This window comes from Tachyglossus aculeatus, chromosome 2, assembly GCF_015852505.1.
Source record: "Tachyglossus aculeatus isolate mTacAcu1 chromosome 2, mTacAcu1.pri, whole genome shotgun sequence".
NCBI classification, from domain to species: Eukaryota; Metazoa; Chordata; class Mammalia; order Monotremata; family Tachyglossidae; genus Tachyglossus; species Tachyglossus aculeatus.
In genome coordinates this window covers 50,129,041-50,155,163 of record NC_052067.1, presented here as the reverse complement: position 1 = coordinate 50,155,163, position 26,123 = coordinate 50,129,041, and the positions used below count along the sequence as shown (strand labels likewise).

Genomic DNA, 26,123 nt, shown 5'->3' with positions numbered 1-26,123 from the left:
CTCTTTTCCGCCCCTTCCTTTGTGACTATTACTTTAGCCATAGGGGTCTGAGCCATCACATGCGGCCAGCGATTATAATAATTATGGTTAATTATGGTATTTGTTAGAGAAGCAGCATGGCTCGGTGGAAAAAGCACGGGCTTGGGATTCAGAGATCGTGGGTTCTAATTCCAGCTCTGCCACTTGTCAGCTGTGTGACTTTGGACAAGCCACTTCACTTCTCCGTGCCTCAGTTATCTCACCTGTAAAATGGGGATTAAGCCTGTGAGCCCCACAACGTGATCACCTTGTATCCTTCCCAGTGCTTAGAGCAGTGCTTTGCACATAGTAAGCGCTTAACAAATACCATCATCATCCTCGTCATATACAGCAGATACCAGTCTCTCCATCTTTAGAGATCATCTCTCCCAGAAACCTTCCCCGACTAAGCCCTCATTTCCCCTCTTGACCCGCTCCTCTATGTCACCTTTACACTTAGATCCGTACCCTTTAAGCACTTGATATTTGTACTTCCCAAGCGCTGCACACAGTAAGCGCTCAATAAATACAATTGATTGATTGATTGACTGACAACCTGATTACTTTGTACCTGCCCCAGTGCTTAGAACAGTGCTTGACACATAGTATGCGCTTTAACAAATACCATTATAATAATGATGATGGCATTTCTTAAGCACTTACTATGTGCAAAGCACTGTCGTTTTATTATTATCATTGAGGGCTTACTATGTGCCAAGCACTGTTCTAAGCGCCGGGGTAGATACAAGGTAATCAGGTTGTCCCACATGGGGCTCACAGTCTTAATCCCCATTTTACGGATGAGGTAACTGAGGCACAGAGAAGATAAGTGGCTTGCCCAAGATCACACAGCACACAAGTGGCGAGATTCTTGAGTCCCGCTGATTCGGCGTGAAGAGCTTTAGAAACTAGTGGCTCTGGCTGCCTCGGGTCTCGTCGGCAGTGAACTGCAAACCACTTCCATCATAAGCCCCACTCCGAGCCTCACCTACCCCAGGCTCGGAATTCACATCCATCCCTCCCTCTCCTACCATCATTAATGGTCCCAGACCATCGCTCCCAGGCACTTAGTATGATGCTCTGCACATAGTAAGTGCTCAGGAAATACCACAGATGGACAGGTGCAGTTAAGAAACAGGAAGAGTGTGGGTGATGGAGATTTACAGTCCTCAAACTCACCCAGCCTACGCTCTCCATCTTCAAGGAAAGCTTCTCTGAGCTGCTGACAATCAGCTAAATCGATCGATTCCATTTCTGTGTTTTATTCTTGGCTGTTCACCAGCTCCCCTCCCCGTGAAGAAAATGTTAAAAAGGGAGCAAAATTCATTCATTCGATCGTATTTATGGAGGGCTTAAATCCCTTCAGCAGGTAGAAGCGGGAGGGGAGATAAAGGGGAGCGAGGAACTGGATTGTCCTCAAATCCAGGGTACCCAGGGATTCATTAGTCAACCAAGAAGAGAGCCAAACTGCAATGAGCGTTCCCTGCCCCGCTGCCACCCGTTCCAGAGGAACAACCCTTCGGAAGAAAACTCCGGCTATCGGCGCTCACCTGTAGGGGTCCGGGATGTGAATTCAGGATCGAAATGAAAGGTGTCTTCAGGCCTCCCGACGGCCGGTTTGAAGGGTGGCTTGATCTCTTTCCGGTACAGCTTCTGCAAGAAAGGGGATACGACTCCTGACAGCGGCTGACACCACTAGGGGCTCAGTCTGTGAAACAGGTTTTGAATCTCCGCTCGGAGGCACGAAGAAGGTAAATGACTTGCCCAAGACTACACAGCGGACAAGCGGTGGATCCGGAATTAGAACCCAGGTCCTCTGATTCCCAGGCCTGTGCTCCTTCCACTAGGCCACACTGCCTCTCAAATGAGCTCTGGGTTTAGGCTCAGGACTCTGATTCAACTCCATCCCTTTAGCTTCCAGGCAACAGGGCCTGGGCCATGGATGTTTCCTCAAAGAAATGGCTCTAGTCCCCTTTCTGGAAAAGTTAGGGCAAGGGGAGCCAGACTCGAGATCAGGGAATCCTCATAAAGCTGGGTCCAATACGGTTTTGGGACCCAGTTTGCCGGGCTCTGGGCAAGCTCGCTGGAATTGTCTTAGGATGGAGGATTTCAGGTTTTCCTGCCTGACTGGGTTTCCTTTTGCAATCACAAACATAATAATAATAATGGCATTTATTAAGCGCTTACTATGTGCAAAGCACTGTCCTAAGCACTGGAGGGGGCCCGGGGGGGGCTCACAGTCTTCATCCCCATTTTACAGGTAACTGAGGCCCAGAGAAGTGAAGTGACTTACTTGCCCAAAGTCACACAGCTGACAATTGGCGGAGCCGGGATTTGAACCCATAACCTCTGACTCCAAAGCCCGGGCTCGTTCCACTGAGCCACGCGGCTTCTCTAACATGCAGTTTACTCACGCTGGTTTAAGCAGCTGAAAGGTTCTCTCGTCCAAAAGTGCAGATGAATGTTTATCTCAAACTGTTTATTTCTCGGAACTTTGCTCATGAAAGCCAAGGGACAGCTTGACCTAGAAGCACGTTTACTGGGAAGATTCTCTGTTGGTGTTTTGCACCGGGAATTTGAGTTTTACCGTCTCGTGCAAAGATATCTACGCAGTGGCCAGTTAGGGTGGGAATTTAGCCGCCCACGTTTTGTACCTAGTTGTTGTAAGAGGGAGAGGGGGGTCTTCAAGAAGGTTCTGCCGTTCCACAGCTTCCCAGCCCTCACCTCACTTTTCCCCTTACCCCTGTCCCTCCCCAACCTATCAAAATTTCAAGAAGTAAGATTTTCTGCTCTGCTTTCCACAGATGGCCAGAGAGGAACCTGGATGGAAGTCAGAGGCCTTGGGTTCTAATTCTGACTCTGCCAATTGCTGTGTGAGCTTGGGTAAACCACTTAATTTTTCTGTGCCGCAGTTTCCTCCACTGGAAAATGCAGATTAAATACCTATCCTCCCTCCTACTTAGACTGTGAGCCCCATGCGGGACAGGGACTGTGTCTGACCTCATCACAGCGCTTAGAACTATGTTTGACGGATAACAAGAGCTTAACAAACACACCGGGAAAAAAGATGGCAGTCAAGGAGGGCAGAAAGGAGAGAGCAAGTGTTTTAATAAAATATGAAGGGATGGCATCAGAGATGCCGATGTAGATTTTGAGATGCAAGAGATCTCGTCTTGAGATACTCCTGGGAATATTGGGAGAGTTGAATTAATCAGTTAGTCAATCGGCCGTATTATTGCGTGCTTAGTGTTTGCACAGCACTTGGGAGAGTACACTATAAGAGAGTTGGTAAGCACATCCCCTGCTTACAAGTAGTTTAGAGTCCAGAGGGAGAATCGAAGAGGCCGAGGAGGATTGAGGGATTGGAGAGAAGCAGTGGAGATTTTAGGGGATCCTGACTGATAGTTTCCATTTTGTTAATAAAGTAGATCGCCAGGTAATTAGGAGAAAGAGATGGCAGGGGTGGGGGGGACAGGAGGTTTGATTTCCATGCTTTATCTAAGCACCAGTTTGCTTACTGTGCCTCAATCTTGTCTATCTTGCCGCTGACCCCTTTTCCACATCCTTGCTTTGACATGGAACCCTCTCCCCCTCCAAATATACCAGATTACTACTCTCCCTACCTTCAAAGCCTTATTAAGATCCTATCTCCTCCCTGACACCTGCCCTGACTAAGCCCTCTTTCCCCCATTTCCCTCCCTTCTGGTTCATTTATACCTCTGGATCTGGATCTTCTGGGTATTTGGCTTCCACCCCACCCTCAGACCCACAGCACCTATGGACATATCTGTAAATTTTTTATTTAGAGTAATGCCTGTTTACCCCTCTAGATCATAAGCGCACTGTGGACAGGGAATGTGTCTACCAACTCTATTGTATCGTACTCTCCCAAGTGCTTAGTACAGTGTTCTGCACACAGTAAGAACTCAAAAAATACCATTGACTGAGTGATTGATTTCCATGCTTTATCTAAGCTCTGAGCCCTCAATGCTCTTTTACGGTGGCTAATTGTACTCTTCCTGCACATGTGTAGGCAACCTGCATATTTGAAGGCACTGACGTTTGTACGTCTTAGAAGATACACCTTTAGGGTGAGTGCCATGACTCGAATGGTAGCCTTCCTTGATACTCATTCTCACCCAACCTAACACACTCTAAGAATTCACTTCACATTCTTAAGATGAGCCGCTAACCTTAGTTCATATTTTAAGCCCCCTTTCACAGTACATTCTATGTAGAAGACACTATTAATAATGCCTTCCATCTCTCCACCTGTCAATGTCCAAATTTTCTCTTCATAACCAAGTCACACTTTTACACACCAGTTGATGCAACTGCACAACAAATGACTCTCCTGTGCTGAATAACATATTTGCCCAGTCAAACACAGTCAGGGACACTGGAATCCTGACTATACCATTGATTTATCTTTCCAATTATAACAAAGACCCTTATCATTAATATGCTGACTGCAGACTATTACAAAATACACGTGCTAGAGAGACAGTGTTACAAAGTCTGCTTTCTCTAACGGCAGGGACTCCAATGATAAACATCTGCACTGGATTTATTCTTTCCCTGTGGTCCTCGTCGGCTTCTCTCCACGGAGAGCTTGCTGACAGTTTACCCATTACCAGGCAGACAATGCAGAAATAAATTTGGGTTCTGAGCCCCGGCTGACAGGGCACTGTGGAATGTATACTCACAGAGACTTGTGGATCATTTTCAAGAATGCTTGAACTTTACGCAAATTCTCTTTAATCCAAATGTGCCCTGGCCCCACTCATGTTTATCAACACCCCCCCCATCCTCCACCTTCCCACTCTCTCTCGTAAGCAAGTCCTCTCCCTTCTCTGCTCCCTTGGCTCTAGATTAAGAAGAAAAAACATTACTGAAGAGTTTCCTCCAAATCCTAAACTCCATGTGAATAAAGTGGTTTAGCAGATTAGATTGCTTTCAGGCCCAATGCCTGACTTCTTTTCTTTCCTCCTGCCTTCCTTCTTTCCCTCTCACTCTCCTTCCCTCTTTTCCTCCTTGCTTTTTCCCTTTCCTTCCTTCTTTTCTGCTTGCATGCCCCCTTCATCTTTTTCTCTCTCTTTCCACCTAAGCACAACCTCTGGCATGTTGGACCCCCGGAGCGATCGACCTCTCAATGGACAAGGAGAGCAGGGCCCAACGCTTGAGGTAGCCCCGCGAGTGCCACGCTAATGCAATACAGACTGCGTACGGGTACAGCAGTCGAAGCAGTATGACTTAGTGGAAAGAGCACGGGCCCGGGAGTAGGAGGACCTGGGTTCTAATCCTGCTCTACCATATGTCTGCTGTGTGAACTTGAGCAAGTCACTTCACTTCTTTATGCCTGTTACTTCATCTGGAAAATGGGGATTAAGGCCGTGAGCCACATGTGGGGCAGGGACTGTGTTCAAACCGAGTATCTTGTATCTACCCCAGTGCTTAGTACAGTGCCTGGAAGTGTATAACAAATGCCATTTAAAAAAGAGTTTCACTCTGATTTTCTGTTCCACAGCTACGATGCACACTCCCAATCCCTCCAGTCTCCTCACACTGTATGCTGGTAGCTACTGGAGGCAGACCGGGCAAGAGAGTGTGGATGTCTTGGCATCCTGCATCATCAGTACAGAAAACATAAATGCTATGCCTTATTCAAAGCACATCTCCGACAGACCGTCCCTGACAAAAGCCTTTTTTTCCTATTCTCCCACTCTCGTCTGCCTCGCCCTAGTACTTGGATTTGTATCATTTATTCACCCCCACCTAAATCCCGTAGCTATCATAGCTCTGGTATATAGTGTCTGTCTTCCCCTCCGGAATGTAATCTCGATGTAGGCAAAGAAGCTTCTCTGCTATACTCAATTCTCCCCAGTGCTTAATATAGTGCCCTGGACACAGTAAGCACTCACTAAATACCACTGATTGATTAACTGACTGATTATGCCAGTCATTCCAATAGGATACCCTTCGACGCTTTTCCATAAATCCTATTGGGAAGGTCTGCAATCAATCAATCCGTCAACCGATCAATCGTATTTATTGAGTGCTTATTTTATGCAGTGTACCTTAAATAAGCAGAAACCCCCCATTGGCTGGGACCAGGGCCACCCTCCCCACACTGCAGGGGCCCCGCTGCTGCCTGAGCAGGGTGGGAAGGAAGGATTCAAGCAGTGGCAGTGTGAGGCCTCCAAATTCTGGAATAATCAATCAATCTATCAGTCAATGGTATTTAATGAGCCCTTAGTAGGCTGTAAGGTCATCGTCGGCAGGGACTGGTGTCCGTTTACTGTTGTACCGTACTGTCCCAAGTGCTTAGTGCAATGCTCTTCACGTGGTAAGTGCTCACTGAATATGATTAATTCCACTGATTGACTGTAGAGCACTGTACTAAGCACTTGGGAGAGTAGACTACAACAGTAGTAGACACATTCCCTGCCCACAACAAGCTTACAGTCTAGAGGACAATGGAAAGCAGGCAAGGATTTGAACATTACTGTGCTCTTCCAAGTGCTTAGTAGAGTGTTCTGCATATATTACACAGTACTCAATAAATACCACTGATTGACTGATTTGGCTCTGGCTTTGTGACTGTTAGATTCTGGACAGTGCAGAGTTCCGATCTTTGCAATGTGTTTGTCATTGTCCCTGTGTTTTTATGTTTTATCGTTACGTATTCGATCTTTCCCTGTGGGACTGTCCTCATTTTCCCAGCCCCCTTCCAGACTGTAAGCCTCCTGAAGGCCCTGGGGCTGTACCTTGCTCATTCTATATTGTACTTCTCTCCCACAAAGTAACAGTGTTATGGATTCAGTCTGTGCTCAGTAAATACCACCGAATGATGAAGGATGACATCATGTTTCTCTTGGTTTGCCGGGGAAGTAAGTATCTCTCGGCAGCTGGCATTCCCACGGGGATAGAAATTAGGCCTTCCAGATTTGGTGTGGAGCAAAGAGACTGCTTTGGGGCTGAAATCCCACACCAGAAGTGTTGTTTTTGAACATACAAGGAGACAGATAGATAGATGACATGCTTAATAATTATATTTATTATTATTATTATTACTAAGTACCAAGCACTGTACTAAGCTTGGGAAATTACACACATAATCTCCTCCACCGCATAGCTGCCCTGCCCCAATTTTTGAGGAGGAAATATTATTTTTTGTACCACACAATTAAAAGCAATAGTAGCAGCATAGTCTGGGGAAGGAGGAGGAACAGAAGAATGAGATCGTGCCGAGGCTGGAGGGGAACTTAATTCATCAGGACTGGTGCAATCCAGAGACCAAAGAGAAGCTATAACAAATCGGGTGGAGTTGGGCATGGAAGAAGGAGCAGAAAGGTGCAGCACTTCGGAGAGGGCAATAAAAGTAATAAATGCAGTCTCAAATATCTGCCTTCTTTTCTCCTCCTTCTTCCCTCCTCTTTTTTTCTATTTCCTCTCCTTTCTGCTAGACTTAATTCTTATGTTACCTATGTAAAAGCCCAACTCCTTATTCAATGTTACAAAATCTACGCAAAGTGGGGCGATTATACAAGTAAATACAGACTATACAGACTGACAACCTATGGAAATGAAAATTGTCAGATCTTTTTATTTTTCCATTGCTCCACTTAACTCCAATTTGTCAGTAGGATAGGAGGTTCCTCATTGCTTAGTGTCAATAACCACTCTGTGGCCTCCAGGAGAGATTTAAATTACTTTAAAATGAGCACACTGATTACATAAAATTGAGGCTGTCATGATTTTCACAATGAAAAAACAAGTGCTACGAGAGAGGCTTCAAGCTCGCATCCAATCAAATTAATGTGAGATCAGAATCAGAAACCATGACGTACTACTTACATTCCAGTCTATGGTAATAAAGAATGGATGTCGCTTAATTTCTTCCACTCCATCAAGTCCAGCACCTGCCACAACAAAACAGCAACAGAGAACGAAATGAAAGCAGGGCAACGTTTGTTTATAAAAACTTAAAATAACTGTAAGGTTAATAACGATTCCATTATAATCACAATAACAGTGTCCCTAGAAGTCGGAATTCCGGTTCTACTGGGTTTTTTGATGGATTTATACATTTGGGGCTTCATTCGGGTACCATTCTACTATTAGCAGCGTCGCCACTGAACCGGGGGAAAGTTTTCCACTATTTCTGTTTGAGTTGAACCCATTCTTTTGACTTTTTTCCTCCTAAGGAAATCTGTGTAGTTGGCTTCGGGCGCCTAGGTGAGGGGTACCAGCTAAACTGGAGACTTTTGCAAGAGGCAAAAACCCAAAATGTGAAAAGCAGAGAAAAAGGAGGGTGAGAGGGAACACATTAGAAATATATCCTCAGTCTCTAGGATAAAGACTTGTCATGTTTCCCGGGGTAACTCCGAAAGCCCCTAAAACTTACTCTTCAGAGAACCAGGGTGGGCTACTGGAAAGAGCATGCTTGGAACTTTCCTGCTGTGTGATCCTGGGCAAATCATATAATTTATCCGAGTCTCAGTTTCCTCATTTGTAAAATGGAGATTTAATACTTGTTCTCCCTCCTACTTAGACTAGTGGGACAAGAACTGTGTCTGACCCTATTCTCTTGTATCTACCCCAGGGCTTAGTATAGTGCTTGGCACTTAGTAAGCTTTTAACAAATACCACGCACATAGAAAAGACTTTTCATGAGCCACTTTGTGGCCCTCAAATCCTGCTGGACAGGACCAAAATGAGCCAACCCGACTGTGCGCCTCTTTCTAATTAAGACGGTGGGTTCTCCGGGCACGGTAAATGGACAAACCCACTGATGCTCAAGAACTATTATAAATCCTCATCTAGTACATCTTCTGGAGTTACTGTACCCAAACTTAGGCTGGAGGCTCCTAAAGAAACTGGCAAGCCTATCTCCCAGTTTCTTTTTTCAGTTATGGGACGTTTCTTTTAGAATGATTCCTGCTTGCCATGGTCAGTGTCGCTGGAGCCCATCTGAAGTGGGGTGGGGTATGGCCGAACTTTGACCACTAACACGCTGGAGAAGCAGTGTGGCTCAGTGGAAAGAGCCCGGGCTTTGGAGTCAGAGGTCATGGGTTCAAATCCCGGCTCCTCCAACTGTCAGCTGTGTGACTTTGGGCGAGTCACTTAACGTCTCTGTGCCTCAAGTTACATCATCTGCAAAATGGGGATTAAAACTGTGAGCCCCCCGTGGGACAACCTGATCACCTTGTAACCTCCCCAGCGCTTAGAACAGTGCTTTGCACACAGTAAGTGCTTAACAAATGCCATTATTATTATTATTACTATTATTACTATTATTACACCTAAGGGTGCTTCCCTACGGAGGGACAATGAGACTCCGTAAAGAGATGGAATCAAGGACTGCAGTGGAAGAAGCGTCCACAAAAGTTCAAGGTATTAGACTTCTAGACTGGGAGCCCACTGTTGGGTAGGGACTGTCTCTATATGTTGCCAACTTGTACTTCCCAAGCGCTTAGTACAGTGCTCTGCACACAGTAAGCGCTCAATAAATATGATTGATTGATTGATTGATTAGGGCTAGGCACTCATTCAATCAGTAGTATTTTTTGAGCACTTATGGTGAGCCGTGCTCATTTCGAAGCAAAGAAAACAAGAATCACTAGTAAATTTCCATTCTTCTTAGCCTCATAAAGCTAGGGAAACTGGTACAAGTTAAACTGAAATGACTCTACACTGCACTTCAAACACCGTGGGAAACAGGTATAATAACAATAATTCTGGTATTTGTTAAGCGCTTACTTTATCTCAGGCACTGTACTAAGCGCTGGGGTGGACACAAGAAAATCGGGTTGGATACAGTCCTTGTCCTGCGTGAGGCTCACAGTCTCAATCCCCATTTTACAGATGTGGAAACTGAGGCCCAGAGAAGTGAAGTGATTTGCCCAAGGACACCTAGCAGACAAGTGGCAGACGCTCCAAGGTCCATGCTTTATCCACCAAGCCATGCTGCTTCCCAGGTATCCAAAAGCTGTATTCTTCTGGATTCATGTCTTAATGGTTAGGATACCGGTTCAGTCTTCATTAACACTTAGCAACATTCATTTCATTCTTAAAAACCTCCAGCAAATGACATTCCACATATTACCCTGAAAGCAGATTCTAACGCTGATCGCTAGCTAATATTTTGGAATCCTTTACCAATTGGACGCTTTGAGCCCCACTCCTCAAATATGTCAGACAGCAGCTCTCCCGATGTTCAATGCTCACCTAAAACCACACCTCCTCCAAGAAGCTTTCCTCAAATAATTCCCAACATGGCAAACTGTATCACCCCACCAGCCATCACTAGTGTTTATGTATTTATTTATTTCCACCCTTAGCACTTTTGTATTTAAGTTTACTAAAATGTATTGTCAATGATTCTCTGATTATTCTATTTGTAAATAATTTTATATCCATCTTCTTTGTTAGAGCGTGAGCTCCTCATGGACAGGGAATGCATCTCTTCTTTCTGTTGTACTTCTCCAAATGCAGAGTTTAGTTGTTTGCATCCAGTGGGCACTCAATAAATATCATTATTACTACTACAATGTGGAGGCTAAACTACCAATCATTCAATCGATTTATACACTGTATCGAGTTCTCGCCGTGAGCAGAGCACTGTATTAAGCACTGATTTAAATTTGTATTTTTGGCCCTAACTGTACCACCTTTTAGATTTCCCTTTTTCATAATATTTTGTTAAGCACTTACTATGTGCCGGGCACCGTACTAAGCTCTCGGGGAGATCAGATTGTTAGATTAATCAGATTGGATACAGTCAGAGTCCCACACGGAGCTCACAGTCTTAATCCCCATTTTACGATCAGATTGTTAGATTAATCGGATTGGATACAGTCAGAGTCCCACACGGAGCTCACAGTCTTAATCCCCATTTTACGGATGAGGTAACTGAGGCACGGAGATGTTAAATGACTTGCCCAAGACCACGCAGCAGACAAATGGTGGTCCTGGGATTAGAACCTAGCAGACCACGCTGATTTCCCTGTTGAGCATCATTCTCTTTTTGACAGACCGTTTCTCTGCCTACAACGGCTGCATTGAATTTCCAAATTTCTGTTGTCCAAGATCTCATTATTTTACCCCCAACCATAATCTCAATGAATACAAACTCTCTTCCACTCTCCAAGAAGATGTAAAATATTAAATAATTATGCTTACAACAACATGCAGCGACACATTTTAGAATGTGTTTCTTGACATTTGCTGCTAACTTCTGTGAAAGCTGCATTCACACAGTTTGTCATTTCGAATCGAGTGAAAAACTCTAAGGATGATGCCGCATTTTTGGCACTCATAATAGCCTTCAACCTTTTATTTAGTCAAACAAGTTAAACTCATTCTTTCAATTCCAGTATGCTGGATAGTAAAAGAACACTGACCCCTGGCTGAGTTGAAGTCTTCGTTTAGGCACTGACTTAGTGTTGCTATGAGATGACATTTGACCGAAAGATTAAAAAAAAGTGGAACAAAATGATGACAGTCGCTGGGAGCTAGAAGGTGGGTAAGTTTCCTCCAAAAAATCAAAGTAACAGCAAACTGGAACTATGTGTTTCTGACTGTCTTTGGGTCCCTTTGAACCACAAACACCACTTTCTGCTTAAGGGGGAGTCATCCTGGATGTACCTGATGGGCGGTCTTACTGTTAGGCCAGGAGACCTGAAGGGAATTCTTGGAGAGTCAGCTCAGCGTGGTGACAAGGGTTGGGCTGGCCACTGCCGAACATCATTTAAATTTTCGCTAGTGACAGAAATCACACTGCTTTGCAATCAATCCACAATTGGTATTTACTAAGCGCTAACTGGTTGCAGAGTACTGTATTGCGCACTTGGGAGAGTACAATACAACACAGTTGGTAGACGTGTTTCCTGCCCGTAATAAGCTTACAGTCTAGAGAGGCAATGCAACACCTCTAACTCTCCTTTTCTTCTCTTCACCTGTTGTTTTTAGAAGTAACATCATCTCATCTTGGACCTCTGAGGCAATGAGCAAACTGGAGTGAGGTCTTATTGGAAAAACAAGCCGCCTTTCTGAAGAGAACGCCTGCACTGATAACTGAAGTAACTACCCATTACTGTCAGAAATCCTAGGGGCTGGCTGCAGAGAATACTTTCTGGTTTCACAGCAGACAACAGTAAGTGGATATTTTGCTTCTTGCTCTTTATCACTCCCCAAATTCCCAGGAAAATATATGGTGTGCTGGCAGGCTGCTTCAGGGCTCTTCTGTCAGTGAAGGATTTTACAGTGATAAATGGAAGAGGCACACGGCATCTTTTGCATTTATCGTGGCATGCCTGCCAAGTACCCTTCAGTAGTAGCTTCCAAAGAATTGGGTCTGAGTCATTCCTAGATTCCCTCGTCGACGGTCAAACAGAGACGGTGTTGAGTTCATAACTAAGCAAAGGTAGGAGGGGAAGGAGAGAGTGTGAAAGAACATAATAGACCTCTGAAAATCTTGGGAGAGCCAATCTCCTGTCTTCTTTTTGGGTAAAACAATTTACCCCATCCAACTGGCCCAGCATCCAAGCCAAAGAAAGGGAATAGGTAGGAGGGGAAAAGGAAGACTGTAACAGACCCAATTAACTGAAGGTTGTCCTTTGTTGATTTTTGATTACCTTATTCCCCTTCCTAATCAGCAGTGATGGAATTAAGAGGTGCTCTCTGAAACAACTTCCATAAAAAGAATATGAACCATACTTAAAAAGAGAAAGAACCATACAATGGGGAAATGGCCAACCTAATTTCAAAACCATGCAAAATGATTGCTGTGTCTGTAGCATTAAGTGAAATAATAATAATAATAATAATAACTGTCATTATGGCATTTGTTAAGCAAATCCCTGTCCCATGTGGGGCTCACAGTCTCATTCCCCGTTTTACAGATGAGGTAACTAAGGCCCAGAGAATAATAATAACGATAATTGTGGTATTTGTTCAGCGCTTATTATGTGCCAGGCACTGTACTGAGCACTGGGGTAGATACAAGCAAATCCACTTGTCCCACGTGGGGCTCACACTTTCTAGCTCCATTTTACAGATGAAGTAACTGAGGCATAGAGAAATTAAGTGACTTGCCCAAGATCACACAGCCGACAAGTGATTTGTTTTTAGACTGTGAGCCCACTGTTGGGTAGGGACTGTCTCTATATGTTGCCAATTTGTACTTCCCAAGCGCTTAGTACAGTGCTCTGCACACAGTAAGCGCTCAATAAATACGATTGATGATGATGATGACAAGTGGCAGAGCCGGGATTAGAACCCACGTCCTCTGACTCCCAAGCCCGGGCTCTTTTCCACTAAACCACGCTGCCTCTCTAGTGCAGAAGGGAAGTGACTTACCCAAGGTCACACAGCAGGACCAGTGGCACAGCCTGGATTAGAACCCGTGACCTTCTGAATTCCAGGCCCGTGCTCTAGCCACTATGCCATGCTGCTGCTCTGCTCTGTATCAGCCCTTCTTCCAAGATGCTGTTTTATTTTGCTAGTCAGCTGTTCTTTCTTTGCCCCAACAAACATAACCTCATATTCACCCCCAAACAGGAGCTGGCTATCTCACGTCCTTTTAAAGTGGGTAGAAAGTAAGACCTGTTGAACATTTTCCTCTTCTCATTTTTGCTATCAGCCCGAAAGCCCTGCTGATATCCTACAAAAAAGAAGTAAACTCAGGAAAAGCGAAAGTAGAGTCGTAACTCATTAAAAACAAACCCTCAGAATGCTCCTTAAGTATAAACACCAAATGAATACTTGTCCTTTGCACTGACGTTTATCTCAAAGGAATAAACACCACTGACAAAGGAAAAGAACTGATTTTTTTTTACCCAAAATTGAAGCTCAGTGGAGCAAGGTTCATCATCAAAGGCATTTTCCTGGTCCAGGGAACCTGCACATGTTAAGGGTGCATTGTTAATAGCTGTTCACAAAATATCAGATTTTAACTTTTACATGAGGCTGAGATGAGCTGAAGATTGGGATCTGATGCCCCGAATGAAGCAAAACCCGGTGGCATATCGTGAACATCATTTACATTTGATAAATTGGTAAGTTTCCTCCAAAAAAAATCAAAGTAACAGCATACTGGAACTATGTATTTCTGAACGTCTTTGGGTCCCTCTGAACCACAAACACCACTTTCTGCTAAGAGGGAGTCATCCTGGATGTACCTGATGGGCTTACTGTTAGGCCAGACATGCTTCTGACGCTTCTAGTCGGGAAAGCTATAATGTGTTTCAAGATTTAATGATTTGAAACTTAGATTCTGTAGTAAAACTGTTCTGAAAGAAGTGAAAAATTCCCGTTAAATAGTGGGAAATTCAGGTTTGTGTTCATTTTAATGCCAGACCCCTATAAAAGTCTATATATGAAAATCTCCCTCTTCAACAGTAGCAGTAATAGTAGTAGTAGTTGTTGTTGCTGTAGTAATGGCTTGACTGAAATGTACTGTGCCAAGCACTGGAAAAGTTCAAAACAAGCAAGAGACACTATTCAGGATGCAAAATATATACCCGCACAGCCTGGTTCTAGGAATTGCTTCCAAGTTCCCATTCAGTTTGGGTTCTGGCCTGGTACCTCAGCTCTGAGATGGACCATTTCCAGCCTAGTCAAAGGCACCAGGCCCAGAGACAGTTCCCTTGGTCCTTGGTCAATCATGAGCTGAGGAATGTTGCCTGGGGCTCCAGAGTGCCGGCAAATCCAAGGAAATGATTCCGAAAATCCCCCCCAAGGGCCACCTACGGTCAGGGAGAAAAGGGCCAGCCACTAAAATAAACGTCCGAGTGACCACCAGACGTTTCCAGGGCCTCACTGCCACTTTGGTTAGAGTAACGGGGAAGTCACGGTTCTCCGGAACTGAGGAGGATTGAAATGCCGCGGTGGAAAGGAAGGGAAAACTCCAGCTGAGGGGAAGGAAGGTGAGGGAGGAGAAGGCTTTTGGGAAGACCAAGTCTTGCAAGCCTGTTCCGGTTCAATCGCGGAAAAACAGCGTGGCCTCGTGGATGGAGCACGGGCTTGGGAGTCAAAGAACCTGGGTTCCCATCCCGGCTCTGCCACTTGTCTGCTGTGTGACCTCGGGCAAGTCACTTCACTTCTCTCTGCCTCACTTACCTTAACAGCAAAATGGGGATTAAGACTCTGAACCCCATATGGGACATGGGCTGTGTCCAAACTCATTAGCTTGTAATATGTATATATGTTTGTACATATTTGTTACTCTATTTATTTATTTATTCATTTTACTTGTACATATCTATTCTATTTATTTTATTTTGTTAGCATGTTTGGTTTTGTTCTCTGTCTCCCCCTTTTAGACTGTGAGCCCACTGTCGGGTAGGGACTGTCTCTGTGTGTTGCCAACTTGTACTTCCCAAGTGCTTAGTACAGTGCTCTGCACACAGTAAGCGCTCAATAAATATGATTGATTGATTGGTTTTACTTGTACATATCTATTCTATTTATTTTATTTTGTTAGTATGTTTGGTTTTGTTCTCTGTCTCCCCCTTTTAGACTGTGAGCCCACTGTCGGGTAGGGACTGTCTCTATGTGTTGCCAACTTGTACTTCCCAAGTGCTTAGTACAGTGCTCTGCACACAGTAAGCGCTCAATAAATATGATTGATTGTTTGGTTTTACTTGTACATATCTATTCTATTTATTTTATTTTGTTAGTATGTTTGGTTTTGTTCTCTGTCTCCCCCTTTTAGACTGTGAGCCCACTGTCGGGTAGGGACTGTCTCTATAATGTCGCCAACTTGTACTTCCCAAGCGCTTAGTACAGTGCTCTGCACAGTAAGCGCTCAATAAATACGATTGATTGATTGATTGATTTTACTTGTACATATCTATTCGATTTATTTTATTTTGTTAGTATGTTTGGTTTTGTTCTCTGTCTCCCCCTTTTAGACTGTGAGCCCACTGTCGGGTAGGGACTGTCTCTATAATGTCGCCAACTTGTACTTCCCAAGCGCTTAGTACAGTGCTCTGCACACAGTAAGCGCTCAATAAATACGATCGATGATGATTAGCTTGTATTTGCCTCAGCGATTAATACAGTGCCTGGCACATAGTAAGCGCTTAACCAATACCACAAAAAAAAACACCCCACCATCAATGTAACCTTTTGTTTCTCAAAAGCTCTCTGGAATAAAGGCAGAACTGTCAAAGGAAAACAACTGAGAAGTAAAAACACACTGACCTGCCCAACATCCTCAGACGGGACACCCCTAAGATGGTCATCCCTATTTAGCGACAGGAAGAACTGCGGCCAGACTGGCTGGGAAAGCTGCGGATGAGGGAGGATTTATCGCGGAAGAGGAAGTAGCCGAGGTGCTGCTCGCAACACTCGGCCACATTTCCTCCCCCCGACCTTAAAACCCAGTACTGGGAACAAAGCGCGGGAGAAATTGAGATCCCACATCCGTAATGATGTCAGAGCAGGTGCTTCTTTCCTGAAAACCCTATAAAGCTGAAAGGTTGGAAGCCATGAAATCGCTAGCAAATAATTTTGCAGACAGCAAGGATCAGGATGGCTCCCTTTCCCGGACTGCCAAGGCCCGCAGCCTGGGAAAGAAGGTGCCCAGCCCACCCGTCACGGGGACTTCCCGGAAACTCCTGCTCCACCCCAGGGACCTTAAGAGGGTGAATTCTCAACCTTAAATTAGATTAGACTGCAAGCCCCGTAATGGCCAGGAAATGTGTTCTCTTTATACTTCCTCAGCATTTAGGATTGTGCTCTGCCACTGCTGAACATCCTTTAGATTTTCGCTAATAATAATAAATTGCGAGCCCCATAATGGCCAGGAAATGTGTTCTCTTTATACTTCCTCAGCATTTAGTATTGTGCTCTGCCACTGCTGAACATCATTTAAATTTTCGCTAATAATAATAATGATAATAATATCAATCAATCAATCAATTGTATTTATTGAGCGCTTACTATGTGCAGAGCACTGTACTAAGCGCTTGGGAAGTACAAATTGGCATCACATAGAGACAGTCCCTACCCAACAGTGGACTCACAGTCTAAAAGGGGGAGACAGAGAACAGAACCAAACACACCAACAAAATAAAATAAGTAGGATAGAAACGTACAAGTAAAATAAATAAATAAATAAATAGAGTAATAAATATGTACAACCATATATACATATATACAGGTGCTGTGGGGAAGGGAAGGAGGTAAGACGGGGGGATGGAGAGGGGGACGAGGGGGAGAGGAAAGAAGGGGCTCAGTCTGGGAAGGCCTCCTGGAGGAGGTGAGCTCTCAGCAGGGCCTTGAAGGGAGGAAGAGAGCTAGCTTGGCGGACGGGCAGAGGGAGGGCATTCCAGGCCCGGGGGATGACGTGGGCCGGGGGTCGATGGCGGGACAGGCGAGAGCGAGGTACAGTGAGGAGATTAGCGGTGGAGGAGCGGAGGGTGCGGGCTGGGCTGGAGAAGGAGAGAAGGGAGGTGAGGTAGGAGGGGGCGAGGTGATGGACAGCCTTGAAGCCCAGGGTGAGGAGTTTCTGCCTGATGCGCAGATTGATCGGTAGCCATTGGAGGTTTTTGAGGAGGGGAGTAATGTGTCCAGAGCGTTTCTGGACAAAGATAATCCGGGCAGCAGCATGAAGTATGGATTGAAGTGGAGAGAGACACGAGGATGGGAGATCAGAGAGAAGGCTAGTGCAGTAGTCCAGACGGGATAGGATGAGAGCTTGAATTAGCAGGGTAGCGGTTGGGATGGAGAGGAAAGGGCGGATCTTGGCAATGTTGCGGAGCTGAGACCGGCAGGTTTTGGTGACGGCTTGGATGTGAGGGGTGAAGGAGAGAGCGGAGTCGAGGATGACACCAAGGTTGCGGGCTTGTGAGACGGGAAGGATGGTAGTGCCGTCAACAGAGATGGGAAAGTCAGGGAGAGGGCAAGGTTTGGGAGGGAAGACAAGGAGCTCAGTCAATAGTATTTGTTAAGCGCTTACTATGTGCAAAGCACTGTTCTAAGCGCTGGGGAGGTTACAAGGTGATCAGGTTGTCCCACGTGGGGCTCACAATTTTAACCCCATTTTACAGATGAGGCGACTGAGGCCCAGAGAAGTTAAGGGACTTGCCCAAAGTCACACAGCTGACAGTTGGCGGAGCCGGGATTTGAACCCATGACCTCTGACTCCAAAGCCCGGGCTCTTTCCATTGAGCCACGCTGCTTCTCTTCGCTAGTGACAGAAATCACTACTTTGCAATCAATCCACAATTGCTGCCCATTATCAATCAACCAATCGATCAATGGTATTTATTAAGCTCTGACTATGTGCAGAGCACTGTACTAAATGCTTGGGGGAGTACAAGAAGCAGCGTAGCGCAGTGGAAAGAGCACAGGCTTTGGAGTCAGAGGTCATGGGTTCAAATCCCGGCCCCGCCAATTGCCAGCTGTGTGACTTTGGGCAAGTCACTTAGCTTCTCTGGGCCTCAGTTACCTCATCTGTAAAATGGGGATTAAGACTGCGAGCCCCCCATGGGACAACCTGATCACCTTGTACCTCCCCAGCGCTTAGAACAGTGCTTTGCACATAGTAAGCGCTTAATAAATGCCATTATTATTATTGCAATACAGGAGAATTAGCATACATGGTCCCCATAATGAGCTTACAGTCCAGAGACGAGTTTACGGTCTAGAAACTTCTAGATGCCCAGTATTTGCAGTAGTGTAGTTATTGTTACTCTTCTATCTTAATCCTCTTAATGTATTTATCATTGTCCTTTTCTTCTATATAGTATTTTTAGCTTTTATTGTTTCATCTTTTTTAAAAGCAACGTGGCTCAGTGGAAAGAGCATGAGCTTGGGAGTCAGAGGTCGTGGGTTCTAATCCCGGCTCCGCCACTTGTCTGCTGTGTGACTTTGAGCAAGTCACTTCACTGCTCTTTGCCTCAGTTACCTCATCTGGAAAATGGGGATTAAGACTGTGAGCCCTACCTGGGACAACCTGATTACCCGGTATCTCCCCCAGCGCTTAGAACAGCGCTTGACACATAGTAAGCGCTTAACAAATGCCATTATTATTATTATTATTATTATTATTATTATTATTATTATTATTATATCACTGTGGGCAGGGAATGTGGCTGTTCACTGAATATACTGTCTTCTTCCAAGCACTCAGTACAGTGCTCTGCACAGTAAGCACTCAGTAAATATGACTGACTGAATGAATTAATTATACGTCTATCACCAACCCCTTTTCCCTCCTTAATATTCTTAGATGGGTGAGCTAGGAAGGAATGCGGGGATCGTGTCTAATTTTCATCTGGGTATTTTTGCCCAGCACTCAATTCAGTGCTTTGCATACAGGTAGACATTTAATAAGTACTACAGCTACTAGTATAAGAGCTCAAGAGTAACAATAATCCTGATAATAATAATAATAGTACTTGTTAAGTGCTTACTGTGTGCCAAGCACTGTTCTAAGTACTTGGATAGATGCAAGTTAATAATAATAATAATGATGGTATTTGTTAAGCGCTTACTATGTGCAAAGCACTGTTCTAAGCGCTAGGGGTATACAAGGTGTTCAGGTTGTCCCACATGGGGCTCACAGTCTTAATTCCCATTTTCCAGATGAGGTAACTGAGGCAAAGAGCAGTGAAGTGACTTGCCCAAAGTCACACAGCAGACAAGTGGCGGAGCCGGGATTAGAACCCATGACCTCTGACTCCCAAGCTCATGCTCTTTCCACTGGGCCACGTTGCTTTTAAAAAAGATGAAACTAAAAGCTAAAAACAATATATAGAAGAAAAGGACAATGATAAATACATTAATACATTAATCACGTTGGACACAATCCTTGTCCCACAAGGGGCTCACACTAGTAATCCCATTTAAGAGATGAGGTAACAGAGGCAAAGAGAAGTTAAGTGACTTGTCCAAGGTCATCCAGCAGACATGATGATTAGAACCCAGGTCCTTCTGACTTCCACCCCTGTGCTCCACTAAGCCACCCTGCTTCTCAATAGCAACACTAGGGCAAATACTGAAAGTCTGAAAAGAGATCTGAACGAGCGGTAGACCGGCAAAGTCACTAAGTGCCTCATTTCCGAAGCATTCTTTTCCCGTGCTGTTGCTATTCTCATAACTTTTTCCCCCCGATTTGCTTGAGAAGGGAAGGAGGAGGAAGAGGACTGAAGAATGGGGGTGGGTTTTCTATCATGGGGACAAGAAAGCAATCTATGGAATTAGAGAAGTGAGGGAGACTGTAAATATATCCATCACAGAATAAGGGTGGCAGTTATTTAAGGCCCCCTTGCTTCCTGGGGAGCAAAGAGATGTCACCCGAAGTGTGAATGGGCTGGAGGTTTGGAAGTAGATGTATGTCCATAACAAAAGACTGCTCGACTACCTACAATTTGTTTTCTGCTTCCCTTGATCCACTGAGATCACTCTCTCCTAGGTCACCAATAACTGCCCCCTTGCCAAATCTATACTATAGTCAGTTCTAATCCACCTTGACCGCTCAGCTGCTTTCAACACTGTGGCCCACCCCCTTCTCCTTGAAACATTATTTAACCCTGATTTTTCTGACCATTTTCTCCTGGTTCTCCTCCTATTTGACCAATAATTTTCCACCTCTCTCAGTCCTTTGCCTCCTACTGTCTAACTGTGGCTGTCCCTTAAGGCTCAATTCTGGATCCCTTTCTCAACTCACACCCCTCTCGTTCAACCCACAATACCGTCATTATTATTATATTCATTCCGTCACTAAATCCTGTCGGTTTGACCTTTCATTCATATTTATTGAGCACTTACTGCGTGCAAGGCACTGTACTAAGTGCTTGGGAGAGTACAGCATAACAACAGACACATTCCTGCCCACAACGAGCTCACAGTCTAGAGAGGGAGACAGACATTAATATAATAAATAAATTGCTAAAATACACCCCTTCCTCTCCACCCAAGCTGCTACAAAGAGCTTGGGCTTTGGAATCAGAGGTCATGGGTTCAAGTCCCAGCTCCGCCACTTGTCAGCTGTGTGACTTTGGGCAAGTCACTTCACTTCTCTGGGCCTCAGTTCCCCCATCTGAAAAATGGGGATTAAGTCTGTGAGCCCCACGTGGGACAACTTGATTACCTTGTATCTACCCCAGCGCTTAGAACAGTGCTTTGCACATAGTAAGTGCTTAATAAATGCCATCATTATTATTATTATTATCAGCATTTATCCTACCCCGCCTTGATTACTGTATCATTCATTCATTCATCCAATTGTATTTATTGAGCGCTTACTGTGTGCAGAGCACTGTACTAAGCGCTTGGGTAGTACAAGTCGGCAACATATAGAGACGGTCCCTACCCAACAACGGGCTCACAGTTGAGAAGGGGGAGACAGACAACAAAACAAAACATGTAGACAGGTGTCAAAATCGTCAGAACAAATAGAATTAAAGCAATATGCACATCATTTAACAAAATACGTAGAATAGTAAATATGCACAAGTAAAATAAATAGAGTAATAAATCTCTACAAATATATACAAGTGCTGTGAGGAGGGGAAGGAGGTAGGGCAGGGGGGCGGATGGGGAGGAGGAGAGGGAAAGGGGGGCTCAGTGTGGGAAGGTTTCCTGGAGGAGGTGAGTTCTCAGCAGGGCTATGAAGGGAGGAAGCTTGGCGGATGTGCGGAGGAGGGCATTCCGGGCCAGGGGAAGGACGTGGGCCGGGGGTCGACGGCGGGACAGGGGAGAACGAGGCATGGTGAGGAGGTTAACGGCACTCTGCTGCCCAGACTATTTTTCCACAAAAACGTTCAGTCCATGTCTCCCCCGTCGTGAACCTCCAGTGGTTGCCCGGCCACCTCTGCAACAAACAGAAACTCCTCACCAGTGGCTTTAAAGCAGTCAATCACCTCGCCCCCTCCTACCTCACCTCAGTTCTCTTCTTCTATAACCCAGCCTGCACACTTCGCTCCTCTAATGTTAACCTCCACAACATTGCCAAGATCCGCCCTTTCCTCTCCATCCCAACCGCTACCCTGCTCATTCAAGCTCTCATCCTCTCCCGTCTGGACTACTGCATCAGCCTTCTCTCTGATCTCCCATCCTCGTGTCTCTCCCCACTTCAATCCATACTTCATGCTGCTGCCCGGATTATCTTTGTCCAGAAACGCTCCGGGCATGTTACTCCCCTCCTCAAAAATCTCCAGTGGCTACCAATCAATCTGCGCATCAGGCAGAAACTCCTCACCCTGGGCTTCAAGGCTGTCCATCACCTCGCCCCCTCCTACCTCACCTCCCTTCTCTCCTTCTACAGCTCAGTCCGCACCCTCCGCTCCTCCGCCACTAATCTCCTCACCGTACCTCGCTCTCGCCTGTCCCGCCATCGACCCCCGGCCCACGTCATCCCCCAGGCCTGGAATGCCCTCCCTCTGCCCATCCGCCAAGCTAGCTCTCTTCCTCCCTTCAAGGCCCTGCTGAGAGCTCACCTCCTCCAGGAGGCCTTCCCAGACTGAGACCCTTCCTTCCTCTCCCCCTCGTCCCCCTCTCCATCCCCCGCATCTTACCTCCTTCCCTTCCCCACAGCACCTGTATATATGTATATATGTTTGTACATATTTATTACTCTATTTATTTATTTATTTTACTTGTACATATCTATTCTATTTATTTTATTTTGTTAGTATGTTTGGTCTTGTTCCCTGTCTCCCCCTTTTAGACTGTGAGTCCACTGTTGGGTAGGGACTGTCTCTATATGTTGCCAATTTGTACTTCCCAAGCGCTTATTACAGTGCTCTGCACATAGTAAGCGCTCAATAAATACGATTGATGGTTAACCCTCTCACTGTGCCTCAATCTCGCCTATCATATCTCACACTGTCAACCTTTCACTCATATCCTGCCTCTGAACTGGAAAGCCCTCCCTCTTCACACCGGACAGACAATTACTCTCCCCTCCTTTGAAGCCTTACTGAAGGCACACCTCCTCCAAGAGGCCTTCCCAGACTAAGCCCCACTTTTCCTCATTTCCCGCTCCCCTCTGTGATGCCCTGACTTGCTCTCTTTGTTCTTCTCCCCTCCCAATACCACAGCACTTGTGTACAGATCTTTAATGTTGCTTATTTGGATTGATGTTTGTCCCCCCACCCCCAGGCTGTAAGCTCACTGTGGGCAGGGAATGTGTCTGTTTGCTGTTGTAAAGCACTTAGTACAGTGCTCTGCATACAGTAAGTGCTCAATCCACTCTCTTCGTCCCCTCATAGCCCTAGTGACTAAGCCCTCATTTTCCCTCTTGACCGGCTCCTCTATGTCACCTTTACAGTTAGATCCGTACCCTTTACGCACTTGATATTTGTACTTCCCAAGCGCTTAGTACAGTGCTCTGCACACAGTAAGCGCTCAATAAATACGATTGATTGATTGATTGATAGTGAGAGCTCACCTCCTCCAGGAGGCCTTCCCAGACTGAGCCCCCCTTTTCTTCTCCTCCTCCACATCCCTACCTCCTTCCCCTCCCCACAGCACCTGTATGTATATTTGTACAGCTTTATTACTCTATTTATTTTACTTGTACATATTTACTATTCTATTCATTTTGTTAATGATGTGCATAAAGCTTTAATTATATTTGTTCTGATGATTTTGACACCCATCAACAGGTTTTGTTTTGTTCTCCGTCTCCCCCTTCTAGACTGTGAGCCAGTTGTTGGGTAGGGACCGTCTCTAGATGTTGCCGACTTGTACTTCCCAAGCGCTTAGTACAGTGCTCTGCACACAGTAAGCGCTCAATACATACGATTGAATGAATGAGTGAATAAATATGATTGAATGAATGAATGCATTATGGGGCAGGAACATATCTACCATCTCTATTGTATTGTACCCTCCCAAGTGCTCTGAGCACAGTAAGCGCTCAATCAGTACCACCGATGATTGATTGATTGATTGATTAATTGATTGGGAGAGTAGCATCAAAAGAGCAGAGTAGAAAAGGAAAGCAGCATAGAGTAGTGTGGATAAAGCCTGGGCCTGAGAGCCAGAGAACCTGAGTGCGAAATCCCAGTTCTACTACATGACTGCTGGGTGACCTTGGGCTAAAATCCACCCTTTTCTGTGCCTCAGTTTCCTCAACTGCAAAATGGAGATTCAATACCTGTTCTCCCTGAGCCCCACGTCCGACAGGGACTGTGTCTGTATCTGCTCCGGCACTTGGAACAGTGCTTGACACAAAGTGCTTTATAAACACAATAAAAAACAAAACAAAACAGTAGTTGCAGACTATTCCTGCCCACAAGGAGGTTAAAGACTGTGAGGCTGAAGGTGGGGAGAATATCTAAGTTCTTAAGGGGAAGAAACCCAAAAGCAGTGTCACCACCTCCCTGTCTCTCAAGACTACAATTTTCCTGTTATCCCGATTTTCCTTACCTCTTGCCATTTTTAGTCTGTTACTAAATTCTGTCGCTTCTTCCTCCGCAACAATTTTCAGAATCTGACCTTTCCTCTCCTTCCAAATGGCCACCATTCTGCCTCAGATAATATTTGTTAAGCACTTACTATGTGCTGGGGAAAAATGCGAGATAATTAGGTCCCACATGGGGGTCACATTCAAAGTAAGGAGGGAGCACAGGTATTGAATCTCCATTCTGCGGATGAGGGAACTGAGGCACAGAGAAGTTAAATGGCATGCCCAGGGTCTCCCAGCAGGTAAGTGGTGGAGTTGGGATTAGAACCCAGGTCCTCTGAATCCCAGGCCTGGGCTCTTTCCACTAGGCCACACTGCTTCCCTATCCTCCAGTTTCTCTCCTCCCCAGTTGGTACTTCACCCTGCTTTTCAGATCTTTTTTTATTTAAAAAAAAACCAAACTGTTATTTGCACAGGTTTTCTCATTCCTCAAATCCCGCCAGTGGTTGTCCTTTCCTCTCTGCATCAAGCAAGAGCCTCTGATCACTGTTACTCTTAGCATGTTTACATGGCTAAATTGGAGCCAAGCAAGCAAACACAAATAAAATTCTGCGTTAATTTTGCAGAAATATCCAGAAACGGATCCTGGCAAATATGCCAAAACTGCTGGATGCTGGACGCTTATCTGTCTACAATATTATCCATGCAACACAATCCAGAGGACTTAGAATTTAGAATTTCCAGCCGGCAATGGCATTTATGAATTCATTCCATGTCCTGAATTCCCGCACGATGGGTTTTGGCTTCCAGTGCCATCCCCGGGGGCTTTCCTGTCTCTTGCACAATCAGTTGAAATCCGATGTTCTCAAATAACGGTCAATATGTGAGTGGCTGTATGGTCGGGCCCGCCACCCCCGTCACGACGAGGGGGGCACGGTAGGGCAGAGTGGCGAGGGAGAGCCATACCTAGGCGGTTGGCGGGGTTCCTCTTGAAGAGTGCTCGCAGCAAACTCTGGGCTTCGAGGCTCAGGAACTGAGGCATCCCTAGTTTGGCCCTGAAAGACACAGAAGGCGTTCGGGATGGAGACAGAGCAGGGAAAAGAGCTCTCTGAAGAGCCTTTCAAATTCACAATATCTGGACCGCATATCCGATGCACGGCAAAACAGAAACCCCAAATCGGTCAATCCGTCAGTGATGTTTACTGGGCACTTTTCTACTTCTACCACCACCACCGCCGCCTCCACCACTAGTACTTATTAAGCATCTACTAAGTGTTAAGTACTGGGGTAGATACCAGGTTATCAGATCAGACACGGTCCCTGCCTCACTCATGGCTTACAATCTATTTTATTCTCATCATCATCATCATCAATCGTATTTATTGAGCGCTTACTATGTGCAGAGCACTGTACTAAGCACTTGGGAAGTACAAATTGGCAACATATAGAGACAGTCCCTACCCAACAGTGGGCTCACAGTCTAAAAGACTCATTTTGCAGCTGAGGAAATTGAGGCCCAGAGGGTTTAAGTGAGTTGCCTAAGCACTTAGTATAGTGCTCTGCACACAGTGAGTGCTCAGTAAATACGATGGACTGACTGAATGTACTTGTCTCCCCCTTTTAGACTGTGAGCCCACTGCTGGGTAGGGACTGTATATGTTGCCAACTTGTACTTCCCAAGCGCTTAGTACAGTGCTCTGCACACAGTAAGTGCTCAAAAAATACGATTGATGATGAT

General features: G+C 45.4%; 1 protein-coding gene across 2 annotated transcripts in view; it reads right to left on the bottom strand.

Annotated features, from left to right (window-relative positions):
* The window catches only part of RPS6KA2 (ribosomal protein S6 kinase A2), a 200,263-nt gene that overhangs the window by 60,409 nt on the left and 113,731 nt on the right, over window positions 1-26,123 (bottom strand). For both annotated transcript variants that reach the window (XM_038759371.1, XM_038759380.1), the window contains 3 exons: window positions 25,352-25,440; window positions 7,876-7,940; window positions 1,569-1,671 (listed from right to left, as the gene is read on the bottom strand). In XM_038759371.1, the coding sequence (XP_038615299.1) occupies window positions 1,569-1,671; window positions 7,876-7,940; window positions 25,352-25,440 (257 nt within the window). The remainder of the gene's footprint in view (window positions 1-1,568; window positions 1,672-7,875; window positions 7,941-25,351; window positions 25,441-26,123) is intronic.